At 46.4% G+C, this 13463-nt stretch overlaps 1 protein-coding gene across 2 annotated transcripts in view; it reads left to right on the top strand.

Annotated features, from left to right (window-relative positions):
* Window positions 1-13463, top strand: part of sacs (sacsin molecular chaperone) — a 159717-nt gene that overhangs the window by 64782 nt on the left and 81472 nt on the right. For both annotated transcript variants that reach the window (XM_085999194.1, XM_085999195.1), the window contains exon 8: window positions 3860-5342. In XM_085999194.1, coding sequence (XP_085855320.1) covers window positions 3860-5342 — 1483 coding nt within the window. The remainder of the gene's footprint in view (window positions 1-3859; window positions 5343-13463) is intronic.

Genomic DNA, 13463 nt, shown 5'->3' with positions numbered 1-13463 from the left:
CCGCCCAGCCAGAGTTGGAGCAGTCAGCAGCCGGCCACTCCAAGGCCAGAGCTGGTGCAGGCCGACCCCCAAGGGCATCTGCCGTCTCGCCATCTGCCTCTCAGCAGCCTTCCCCCAGCCTTGCTGCAGCCACTGGGCTCCCATTGAGGAGGAACAGCAGGGCGGGCAGGGGCCAGGCAAGGATGCGCAAGGCATCGGCCTCGCAGGGCAAAAAGTAGAGGTATGCACAAATGCCTGGTGCTTGTTGTAAGGCCGAGACTGGTGCAGTTGTTTTTGTGTAAGGCCGAGACTGGTGTCTTTCTTTTTGTAAGGCCGAGACTGGTAGTTTTGTGTTTTTGGAGGGGGCTTCTCCACATGAGCATGTAATGTGGGAAGGGCAGAGGTTTTCAATAAATTATTGTTGTTAAATTGCAGTGTGCATGGTTTTTAGGTTAAGTCCTGGTTGCCCTGCTCGGCTGAGGGCTTGTGGAGCGGCTACATTCATCTGCTGACATTGGCACAAGCCATTCCCTGAGAGGGGGCCTAGAACCGACGTTCAATAAGCCGGCGACGGGCGGCCCTTGCACTTTGTGCCTCCCTCCTGTGCTGGTCCTCCTCCTCCTCCTCCTCCTGAGGTGGTCCTCCAATCTCTGGTGGCAGTGCCTGAGTCCTGCGGATAGCCAGGTTGTGCAGCATGCAGCAAACGACCACGAAATGGGAGACTCGCTCCGGCGAATACTGTAGGGCTCCACCGGAACGATCGAGACAGCGGAACCGTTGCTTCAGGACGCCGATTGTTTGTTCGATGATGTTCCTGGTCGCTTGATGGCTCTCGTTGTATCCCTCTTCAGCAGGGGTGCTGGGCGCACGGCGCGGGGTCATCAGCCAGGTACACAAAGGATAGCCTTTGTCCCCGATAAGCCATCCTCGTGGGTGAGGCTGTGCCTGGAACATGTCTGCCACAGAAGCCTGTCGCAGGATGAAGGCATCGTGGCTGCTGCCTGGAAAGCGGGCATTGACAGCTAGGATGAGCTGCCTGTGGTCACACACCAGCTGGACGTTGAGCGAATGGTAGCCCTTCCGGTTGCGGTAATCCTCGGCATTCTCCAGAGGTGCCCGCAAAGCCACATGCGTGCAGTCAATGGCGCCCTGCACCATGGGGAAGCCCACGAATGCTGCAAAGCCCATTGCACGCTGTTGCTGTTGGCAAGGGCCATGGAGAAGGAGATGAACTGACGTCTCCTTTTGAAAAGGGCATTGGTCACCTGGCGGATGCAGCAATGCACGGCAAACTGGGAGATGTTGGCAATGTCCCCAGTAGCGGATTGGAAGGAGCCGGTGGCATAGAAGTTGAGAGTCACCTTCACTTCCACCGACAGAGACGTCCTGCTCTTCAGCTGTGGCTGCAGATCACTGCCAAGCAGCTGGCAGATCTCTGTGACCACGTCCCTTCTGAATCGCAGCCTCCGAACACACTGCTCGTCAGACATGTTGAGATAGGAGAACTGCTGGCGGTATACCCTGGGTGGATAAGGCCTCCTTTCCCGACGCCTGTTGCCGCCTCTCCGTCTAGCCAGGGCTGCCACTCTCTCACGGCGTCTGTGAGCCCTTTAGATGTAATTGAGAAAGCCAGCATTGACACCCATTGCAGCCCCCATAATATGCTGGCAAACAATGAGATGTCAATGAAGGCAAAGACTAGTGGAAAGCTGTGGCCTGAAGCCACAAGTACCTGTCCGAGTGTTGGGCCAAAGCAGAAAGCTCTCTACCTTGGTCTCTCTCCAAAGATCCGTTTCACAAGAAGGAGTGCTGCGAAATGGCAGCCTTTTATAGTGCAGGAAGAGTGCCCTTTAATTTGCGCCCCCCGCGCCCCGCATCGGCTGAGCACCGTTCCACTAACAGTCGCTAGGGGCGCCAGGCGCACAATGGGGCAGCGCGACTGAAGTTCCGGTTGGGGGGCGCACAAAGGGCGTTGCACGAGGAAATGACGTCATGATCTGCGCGCGCAGCTGAGCGCGCGCAAAGACTTTGCGCTGCTGCTAAATCTCTAGTGAAGTTGGGGCGAGGCGCAGATCGCGCTGCGCCCGGGCGCTAGCCGCCTAGCGCCCGACATCTACTCCTCCTAAGGCGCTAACGGCTGGCGCAACCAACTGAATTTCTAGGCCAATGTCTCTTACCTTCTCCTGCCTTCCATCCTATCACAGACCTTCCCTTTTGTTCTTTCATCCTCTCCCCCATTTCCCAGCCCCAAACTTGCTTAAAAATCTGTTCCATTCCCTGCTTTTTTCCAGTTCTGACGAAAGGTCATCGACCTGAAACGTTAATTCTGTTTCTCTCTTCACAGATGCTGCCTGACCTGCTGAGTATCTCCAGCATTTTTTGTTTTCATTTCTCTTTGACTAAGTTGCCTTAACTAAGTTTAAGGGCTACCTTCTCCAGACCACTTTCATTTTGTCCAGTCATCTGCCTTGCTCTCTGTCTCCCTGAGTAATTTCCTCTTCTTTTGCCACTTCTTTTTCAGCTTTCCCTCAGGCCTAAGCTAATCTTTACCAAACCACCTTTCTCGTGCGCACATTCTTCCATGACAATGGCTGCAATACTGAAAGCTGCAACAAAGCCTGCCCTTATCTTAGTAGTTGTCTTGAAAATGATTTCTCAGTATCCGGTTTTACAGTCGATAATATCAGTTGACTAACCTCATTTCTATCACTGAGTCAACCTTCTTGCAAAATTTCACTCCGATTTAAAAAAAAAAAAAACCCCAACTCAGATGGCAAAATTCAAGTATGAGTTCAAATAAACTGACTGTGATCAGATTTTGTGTGGCCAGTATCAGTGTTGTAGCTAGAGTCATCCGACATGAGGCTGCTGTTTCTTGGGTTGACAGTGCATGCCAGGCCTCTGGATTAGCCCTTCAGTAGCCTGCCAGGCAATCGCAGAAGAGAGGCAGTACACAGCGGATCCATTTCAAGCCTCCGCTCTCATGGGATGAAAGTCACCTCAGTCCCAAGAGACTCTTGTATTTGTTTGGCAGCCAACCACCTCTCATGACATTGGCCCTCAGGTGGCACCTAGAAGCATCAGGATACGAATTCAGAGAATGAATCAAAGCGTCCACGGGAAACATGGTGATAAGAAATAGTTGGTCACACTTACAGTAAAATTAAAATGATGTCCTACTTTGATTTGTCTGTTTAAATCCATGATATTATGAGTTTTCACAAAGTCTAGTTGGAATAAAGTGTTACTCTTGTTGGTGGGGACTATAAAGGCAAATGTTTATGCATGGAATGATTGGAGTTGCCAGGAAAGCTAGGGAGATGTTGTGATGAAATGCTGCAAAGGGTGACACTTTAATTCAAGATGAAAGGCCTCGATTTTAACTTCTCCCGCCTGGCGGAAAACAGACGGGGTTTAGTAAAAATGGAGTGGGAGAACTTATCCACTTCTTTCCTGCCATTTTAAATTCCAGCCGACAAGGACACGTGCTCCAAGTTGCCGGGGTCCTCGTTAAATTTGCAGATCGGACTCCGATGATGTAATCGGGACCTGATCTGCTATTTTAAACCAAGGCCTGAGCAGGAGAGCACTGGTGGCTTCCCTGCCAGGCCAAACCTGCTGGGGGATGGATCGAGGGCTATAAATGGCCCAGAAATGAAAGTTTTTTTTCTCCTCGTCCATTGCAATAGGTAAACAGGGGAATCCTATGCTGCTCAGTGATATCCCTCACTGTGGGTGGGGGTTGAACTTGTGCTGGTGACCAGAGAAACGGTATAAAGCATTTGTATGGTGGTGGTTGCCTCAATAGTTTATATATGTAAATTTATTGTTCTGTATAGATTCGTTAAGATACATTGAAGAGTATAATTTTTTCCCACAGATGTACCGTGCATATTTAGTGGTACTCAAATTGGAATATTGGATCCCCATCAATCACTCTTTGGATCCCATGAATCAGGTCAAAGTTGGAATCTAACAACCGATCAAGAAGAAATTAGTGAGCACCCAGACCAATTTGCACCATATGTTGGAATTTTTGATAGCACCAAAGAAACCTTTAAAGATGGCTTCTTTCCTGGCACCATTTTCAGGTTCCCTCTCCGTAAGAAACCATCCTATGTGAGCAACAATGTGTACAATAAAGATAAAGTTCTTGAGTTGTTTGAGTCATTCAAAGCAGATGCCAGTTCCCTTCTACTTTTCCTGAAAAATGTGCAGAGTGTGACTTTGTACAGCAGGGAATCCAATGGCACGGAGAGAATGCTCTTCAGAGTGATTGCCTCTGAGGGTAAAGAGCTGAAACATGAGCGGCCAAACTCCTTAAAGATCCTAAGGACTGCTGCAGATCGCTACTGCAATAATATTCCAAGCAACAATTTGACATGTGTGACCTACCATGTAAACATAGTGACTGAAGATGTAACTTCAAAAACAACAGAAGAAATGTCTTGGCTGGTTTGCAACAGTGTGGGAGGCCGAGGGATGTGCAATGAACTAGACTGTTTGGCTGAAGACTTGAAGTACATTCCTAATATTGGCATTGCCATGCCTCTCCTTGGTAGTGAGGAGGTGAAAGGAGCGGTGTCTGAGTTCATAGGGCGAGCATTCTGCTTTCTTCCTTTACCCCCTGGTGAAGAAAGCAAGACTGGCCTACCAGTGCACATCAGCGGCTTCTTTGGATTAACAGATAACAGAAGGAGTATTAAGTGGAGAGAAGTGGACCAGTGGAGAGATCCAGCTGCTCTATGGAATGAGCTCCTTGTTAATAATGTAGTTCCAAAAACCTATGCCACCCTGGTTCTAGAAGCTGTGAAACGAACACAGGCTGAAAAAGACCAGGATTCTCCATTAACTCCTGAGGCAATTCACAAAGTATGGCCTGATGTCAGCAAGATCCGAGTACACTGGAAACCAATTTTAGAGCCTCTCTTTACGGAGCTGATTCAGCATCCTGTAATCTATTCAATGAGTAACCGTTGGGTGAAAGTTGACTTGGTTTATTTCTGTGAAATGGACGATAGCAAAGACTGTACAGAGACTGTGCTCAACTTCCTCAATAAGGCAGGAGTACAGATAGCCCGAGTGCCTGCAAATGTCTCTAATGCTGTGCAGGCCTACAGCTCTGATGCAAAGAATTTAAAGAAAGTCTGCCCTTCTCTGGTGCGGCAGGTGATTAGGAAATTCAGACATCGAGGCAGTGCAGAGGAAAAGCTTCATCTACTGGAGTACGTGCTGACTGATCACAACTTTGGAGAATTGATTGGATTGGAGCTTCTTCCACTACAGAATGCAAACTTCATATCTTTTGACTCCTCCACAGCAGATAAGGATGCCATTTACATCACCACAGATGATCATCCCAGGTAACATTTCAGCATGATGTTGCTTGTAATAGTGACATAAAATCGAGTGGTATGGGAGGGATTATTGTTTACCAGCATCATTGAGATTTGAGTTGGGGTGGGGGGGGGGAATAGAGAGCCAAAAGATCAATTTTTTTTTAAGGAGCGTTAACAACTGTACACCTAGGATGGAAAAGAACTGGTAAGGAGGATTCACAAACGTTGCGGGGGGCAGCTTTGTTAATAGACCAGAAGTACGGGCTACTGAATTGTTCAAAGCCAGGTGGGACCCCTGATAGGAGACGATTGTCAATTTGTAGATGATCAAAAAATGGAAGAGGTATTTAATAAGTACTTTACACTGGTCTTTACGAAAGAGAAGGATATCTGAGAGGAGGTGAATCCTGAAATGGTTGAGAGTGAGATGAGCAATATTATGATGAATGAAAGAATTTTTTAAAATAAGTTAGTTAGCCTCGAGGAAGACAAAACAACAGGGCCAGATGGCACACATCCTAGCATTATAAGGGAGGAAATTGTCAAAACCCTAGTAATTATAATAGAGTTCTATTGAATGTGAATATGAGTTAGAGGTCTAGGCCAATGAAGTACCCATTTTTTTAAAAAGAGGCCAAGCTAATCTGGGTAATTACAGGGCAGTTAGCTTAACATCTGTGGTAGGGAAAATTTTAGAATCTTAAAGGCTGAGATTATTACATACCTAGATAAAGAGAAAATAGTTGGAAGTATCCAGCATGGATTTCAAAAGGGATGATCATGCCTCTTATAATTCTTTGAGGAAATAACATACATAGTGAATGAGGGAAATGCTGTGGATGTAGTTTACATGGACTTAATAAACCTTTTGACAATGTACCACACCTGGGACTTTACCAGGGAATATTAAGGGATGTGGAATTAGGGAGAGTGTAGAAAACAGGATTAAAATTAGTTAGAAGTGAAAAAACAGAAAGTAGGAGGTTTTTTTTCTCGAGTTGTTGGAAGTGGGCAGTGGTGTCCTACAGGTTTTAGTTTTGGGGCCACTTCAGTTCACTGTATATCAATGCATTAGATATAGACCTAGAGGGAATGGTGTCGAAATATCAAATTATACCAAAATAGGAGGAACAGTTAATTCTTTAGAAGCCCAACAAAGAAAGCTGTAAAGGGATATTGATAAAAGGGGGAAATGGGCTATTAAGTGGCAGATGAATTCAGTGTTAGTGTGTGGTGACGTATGTTGGTTAAAAAAAAAAGCAGTAATTATACTCTGAGTAGAAGTAGGCTTGGTGTTGTGGAAGAGCAGAGGGATTTGGGGGTACAAGCTCACAGGACATTAAAGAGGCCGTAAAAAAAGCTAATAGAATTCTAGGTTTTAGCTCAAAAGGCATTGATAATAAAAGACAAGAAGTAACGATGGGCCTATATGAAACTTCATTAGGAAAAATATTGTGGGTTTAGAGAGGGTAAAACAGCTTCACCAGGATGCGGCCTGGTATGAGGAAATATAAATACAAAGATAAACTTGAACAATTGGGGCTTTTTTTGTTACAACAACGGTGATTACCGTGGGAAAAGATAGAAGTGTTTAAAATTATGAAAGGATAGAACAAGGTAGATAGAAGCAGACTGTTCCCAGTGGTTGTGGGATCTAGAATGAGGGACCATAGATACAAGATTATCTGCAAGAGATTTAGAAGAAAGAGCAAGAGAAACTTCTTTACACAGGGTTAAGAAGCTGTGGAATTCACTTCCAGGTTTAGTGGTTGAGGCAGAAACTATGTCAACATTCAAAATTAGATTGGATAGGTAGAAGAAAAAGGGATAAAAGATATGGGACTAGGGTGGGTAACTGTGCTTAGTATGGTTTGCTCATATGGAGGGTAAATGCTGACATGGGACAAATAGCCTGTTTCCATGTTGTGACTTCTATGTCTTTCTATGGAGCAGCAGGATGGTAGCATTCAACAATTTTTTTCCACATCAAACTGCTTTTAGCAATTCTAATGGTAGATTTGCAGACATTACAAGGAGAAATAAAGTTGGCTTAGAGTGATCAAGTTGCTGGATGCCATAGCAGAAGAGGCAGCAGAACTGGAGGCATGATTGATCCAAGATGGATCACCAAATCTGATGGAAAGGAAAGTATGAGGTATGAAACCTCCCATGCCAGCCTAGAGGGAGGATGAAGTATTGTGGGTTACATGTGTGTTACTTATGATAGGATCAATTTGAGCTGATGGATATTTCACAAGAATCATAGAATCATAGAAATTTATAGCACAGAAGGAGGTCATTCGGCCCATTGTGTCTCTGCTGGTCGAAAAAGAGCTATCCAGCCTAATCCCACTTTCCAGCTCTTGGTCTGTAGCCTTGTAGGTTACGGCACTTCAAGTGCATATCCAAGTACTTTTTAAATGCGATGAAGATTTCTGCCTCTACCACCCTTTCAGGCAGTGCATTCCAGACCCCCACAGCCCTTTGTTGTGAAAGAAGGTCTCCTCAACTCCCCTCTAATCCTTCTACCAATTACTTTAATTCTATGCCCCCTGGTTATTGAACTCTTTGCTAAGGGAAATAGGTCCTTGCTATCCACTCGATCTAGGCCCCTCATAATTTTATACACCTCAGTTAAGTCTCCCATCAGCCTCCTCTGTTCTAAAGAAAACAACTCCAGCCTATCCAATCTTTCCTTTTATAGCTAAATTTCTCCAGTCCTGGCAACATACTCATAAATCTCCCCTGTACCCTCTCTAGTGCAATCACATCTTTCCTGTAATGTGGTGAACAGAACTGTACACAGTACTCTAGCTGTGGTTTAACTAGTGTTTTATACAGTTCAAGCATAACCTCCCTGCTCTTATATTCTATGCCTCAGCTAATAAAAGAAAGTATCCTGTATGCCTTCTTAACCACCTTACCTACCTGTCTTGCTACCTTCAGGGATCTGTGGACATGCATTCCAAGGTCCCTCTGTTTCTCTACACTTCTCAGCATCCTACCATTTATTGTGTATTCCTTGCCTTGTTTGCCCTCCCCAAATGCATTACCTCACACTTCTCCGGATTGAATTCCATTTGCCACTTTTCTGCCCACCTGACCAGTCCATTGATATCTTCCTGCAGTCTACAGCTTTCTTCCTCACTATCAACCACACGGCCAATTTTTGTATCATCTGCAAACTTCTTAATCATGCCCCCTACATTGAAGTCTAAATCATTGATATATACCACAGAATTGTATTGGCTTAATTGTGACGTCATTTTCTGTTGATGCCGATAAGCTAAAAAGCCTAGTGACAACAGTGGTCCAGAAAGTAATAAAATGTTCCAAGACTTCAGGTTCTTGCGCACCAAATGAAAGACCATGGCAAACTCGATAGATAAATAAGCTGCATTGTGTGGTGCTGAGCTTATAGACCTGGGTTCCCAGGTTTGATCCCTGGCCTGTGCTACTCTTGGTATAAGTAGTGGTGGAGGCTCTTCAATTGGCTAAGAATAGTGCTCCTGCTCACTATCTAGCTGGAAGTAAACTTGTATGGATGTTAGCCAAACCCGTGATTCCTTCTCCAAGGCTGAACAACCTGTAATCACTCACTCTCATGCTCCCATATCAAGAATGACCACTTTGTGGGTGTGGTATCCTATGGAGCTGTTTTCAAAAACAAATTCTGCTGAGCTAAAGGTCGCTATGTCACCAATTTTCCCAATATTCAAAATTAGAAATCATATATACCAGAGAAAATTACATTTTGTTCAGGGTAAGAACATAAGAAATAGGAGCAGGAGTAGGCCATTCAGCTCTATTGAGCCTGCTCCACCATTCGGTAAGATCATGGCTGATCTTCTACCTCAACTCCACCTTCCTGCACTATCCCCATATCTCTTGATTTCCCTTAATATCCAAAAATCTATTGATCTCTATCTTGAATATACTCAATGACTGACCATCCATATGTCGTGCATTTGGATTTCCAGAAGGCATTTGATAAGGTGCCACATAAAAGTTTACTACACAAAATAAGAGCTCACGGGGTTGGAGGTAATATATTAGCATGGATAGAGGATTGGCTAACTAACAGAAAACAGAGAGTCGGGATAAATGGGTCATTTTCAGGTTGGCAAACTGTAACTAGTGGGGTGCCACAGGGATCAGTGCTGGGGCCTCAACTATTTACAATCTATATTAATGACTTGGATGAAGGGACTGAGTGTAATGTAGCCAAATTTGCTGCTGATACAAAGATAGGTGGGAAAGCAAATTGTGTGGAGGACGCAAAGAATCTCCAAAGGGATAAAGATAGGCTAAGTGAGTGGGCAAAAATCTGGCAGATGGAGTTCAATGTGAGAAAATGTGAGGTTATCCACTTTGGTAGGAAAAATAAAAAAGCAAATTACTATTTAAATGGGGAGAGATTACAAAATGCTGAGGTACAGAGGGATAGAAACATAGAAGATAGGAGCAGGAGTAGGCCATTCGACCCCTCGAGCCTGCTCTGCCATTCAATGCGATCATGGCTGATCATCCAAATTCAGTACCCTGTCCCTGCTTTCTCCCCATATCCCTTGATCCCTTTAGCCTTAAGAAATATATCCAACTCCTTCTTGAATATATTTAATGGATTGGCCTCTACTGCCTTCTGTGGTAGAGAATTCCACAGGTTCACCACTTTCTGGGTGAAGAAATTCCTCCTCATTTCTGTCCTAAATGGCTTACCCCTTATCCTTAGACTGTGACCCCTGGTTCTGGACTCCCCGACCATCGGGAACATCCTTCCTGCATCTAGTCTGTCCAGTCCTGTCAGAATTTTATAAGTTTCAATGAGATCCCCTCATTCTTCTAAACTCCAGCGAGTATAAGCCCAATCGACCCAATCTCTCCTCATACGTCATTCCTGCCATCCCAGGTATCAGTCTGGTGAATCTTCGCTGAACTCCTTCCATGGCAAGAACATCCTTCCTCAGATAAGGCGACCAAAACTGCACACACTACTCAAGATGTGGTCTCACCAAGGCCCTGTACAACTACGGCAAGACATCCTTTTTCCTGTACTCAAACCCTCTCGCTACGAAGGCCAACATACCATTTGCCTTCTTAACCGCCTGCTGCACCTGCATGCTTACCTTCAGCGACTGGTGCACAAGGACACCCAGGTTTCGTTGCACTTCCCCTTCTCCCAATCTATTGCCATTCAGATAATCTGCTTTCCTGTTTTTGACACCAAAGTGGATAACCTCGCATTTATCCACGTTATATTGCATCTGCCATGCTTCTGCCTAATCACCCAACCTGTCCAAATCATCCTGGAGTTTCTTGGCATCTTCCTCACAGCACACACGCCCACCCAGCTCTGCGTCGTCTGCAAACTTGGAGATATTACATCTAGTTCCCTTGTCTAGATCATTAATATATATTGTGAATAGCTGGGGTCCAAGGACCGATCCCTGTGGTACCCCACTAGTCACTGCCTGCCACTCGGAAAAAGACCTGTTTATTCCAACTCTTTGCTTTCTGTCTGCCAACCAGTTCTCTATCCAAGTCAATACCTTGCCCCCAATCCCATGTGCCTTAACTTTACACGCTAATCTCTTATGCGGGACCTTATCGAAGGCCTTTTGAAAGTCCAAACACACCACATCCACTGGTTCTCCCTTATCTATTTTACCAGTTACATCCTCAAAAAATTCCAGTAGATTAGTCAAGCACGATTTACCTTTTGTAAATCCATGTTGACTTTGTCCGATCCTGTCACTGTTTTCCAAGTGCTCTGCTATTACATCTTTTATAATGGACTCTAGCATTTCCCCCCCCACACAGGCTTACTGGTCTGTAGTTCCCCGTTTTCTCTCTACCACCTTTTTTGAATAGGATCTGGGTGGTCCTTGTACATGAATCACAAAAAGTTAGCATGCAGGTACAGCAAGTAATTAGGAAGGCAAATGGAGTGCTGGCCTTTATTACAAAGGGAATGGTGTATAAAAGCAGGAAAGTCCTGTTACAACTGTACAGGACGTTGCTGAGATCACACCTGAAGTACTGCGTACAGTTTTGGTCTCCTTATTTAAGGAAGGATATACTTGCATTGGAGGCAGTTCAGAGAAGCTTCACGAGGTTAATTCCGGAGATGAAGGGGTTGTCTTATGAAGAAAGGTTGAGCAGGTTGGGCCTACACTCATTGGAGTTTAGAAGAAGGAGAGGGGATCTTATTGAAACATATAGGCCTAGAAATTCAGTGGGCTGCGCCACCAGTTAGCGCCCAAAGAGGGCACTCAGTGGCTTTAGCGCCACTGGCCACACCTCCCGCGATATTTAGCGGGGCGCTAATGGCGGCGTTAGCCTGTAGCGCTGCGCCACCACCGATGACGTAATCGGTGTGCGCAGCGCCCTGCCCCGATCACCATATTTGGTCGCGCCCGCCTCTTTAACGCCGGTCGCAAATCGCGACCGGTTCACAAGGCCTACCTGTGGCGGTAGTGGCGCAAGTTAAGGTGGAGGTGCGGGGCGGCCGCTTTTTCGGCGGCCGCCTGCCAGCGCCTCCGTCCCTGGCCTCCTAAACCCCCCCCCTCCCCGTGGCATTGCCGGCTGTTTCCCGAGAGCCCGGCACTTCTCCTTGGTGCCGGGCTCATTTGCCGGCACTCGCGAGCGGGGATCGCGCTGTTGCAGGCACCTCCCCCTTAACAGTGGGAGGAAGGCCTGCAGTACCGCAGCGTGTCGTGCCGCAGCGTGTGGCGCTGTGGCCCTTAGCGCGGCGATATTCAGGGTGAGCGCCCCAAGCGGGGCGCGGGGAGCCTCGAGCAGCGGCCCGCTTCCGTTTGGGGTGCAGAAACTGAATATTGGGATGGCGCAAGTGGCTCCGCTCGCAACGGTAATTCCGGCGCCCAGGCGAGCTTGGCGCCCCAAACGGCGCCCAACTGAATTTCTAGGCCATAAGATTCTGAAGGGGCTTGACAGGGTAGATGCAGAGAGGATGTTCCCCCTCGTGGGGGAATCTAGAACTAGGGGGTATAATTTCAGACTAAGGGGGCACCCATTTAAAACAGAAATGAGGAGGAATTTCTTCTATGAGGGTCGTAAATCTTTGGAATTCTCTTCCCCATAGAGCTGTGGAGGCTGGGTCATTGAATATATTTAAGGTGGAGATAGACAGATTTTTGAATGATAAGGGAGTCAAGGGTTATGGGGAGCGGGCAGGGAAGTGGAGTTGAGGCCAAGATCGGATCAGCCATGATCTTATTGAATGGCAGAGCAGGCTTGAGGGGCCAAATGACCTACCCCTGCTCCTACGTCTTATGTTCATAGCCCTCTGGGGTAGAGGATTCCAAAGATTCACAACCCTTTGAGTGAAGAAATTTCTCCTCATCTCAGTCCTAAATGACCAACCCCTTATTCTGAAACTGTGACCCCCTAGTTCTAGACTCCCCGGCCAGGGGAAACATCCTCTCAGCATTTACCCTCTCAAGCCCAATAAGTATTTTATACGTTTCAATGAGATCACCTCTCATTCTTCTAAATTCTAGGAATATAGGCCTAGTCTCCTCAATCTTTCCTTGTAGGACAATCCCTCCATCCCAGGATTCAGTCTGGTGATCCTTTGTTGCACTCCCTCTATGGCAAGTTTATCCTTAGGTAAGGAAACCAAGACGGTACACAATACCCCAGGTGTGGTCTCACAAATGCCCTATATAATTTGCAGTAAGACATCTTTACTCTTATGCTCCAAACCTTTTGTAATAAAGGCTAACATACCATTTGCTTTCCTAATTGCTTGCTGTACCTGCATGTTAACTTTTAGTGATTCGCGTACAAAGACACCCAGGTCCCTCTGAATACCAACATTTCCCAATCTCTCACCATTTATAAAAAAAAAAAAAAAAAAAGTATTCTGCTTTTCTATTTTCCCTACCAAAGTGGATAACTTCATGGGCCCAGAAATTCGGGTCGGGAGCTTCCCGCGGGTACAAGCCCCCGACCTGCACTCACCTAGCGCGCCGGCTGTTGTGTTTTGGGCCCGCGTGGGATTCCGATCCTGGGCCTCCTCCAGCTGCCAGCGTGTAGTGCTCGCGTATCCCAGGGGCGCAGTTAGTTCGATGCGTCCCCTGGGATCACGTGGGCCATGGGGAACCAATGGTAGCAGGGAATCTG

This window comes from Somniosus microcephalus, chromosome 10 (assembly GCF_052327205.1).
Source record: "Somniosus microcephalus isolate GS21.2 chromosome 10, FLI_Smic_1.0, whole genome shotgun sequence".
NCBI classification, from domain to species: domain Eukaryota; kingdom Metazoa; phylum Chordata; class Chondrichthyes; order Squaliformes; family Somniosidae; genus Somniosus; species Somniosus microcephalus.
This window is presented reverse-complemented; position numbering and strand designations above follow the sequence as displayed.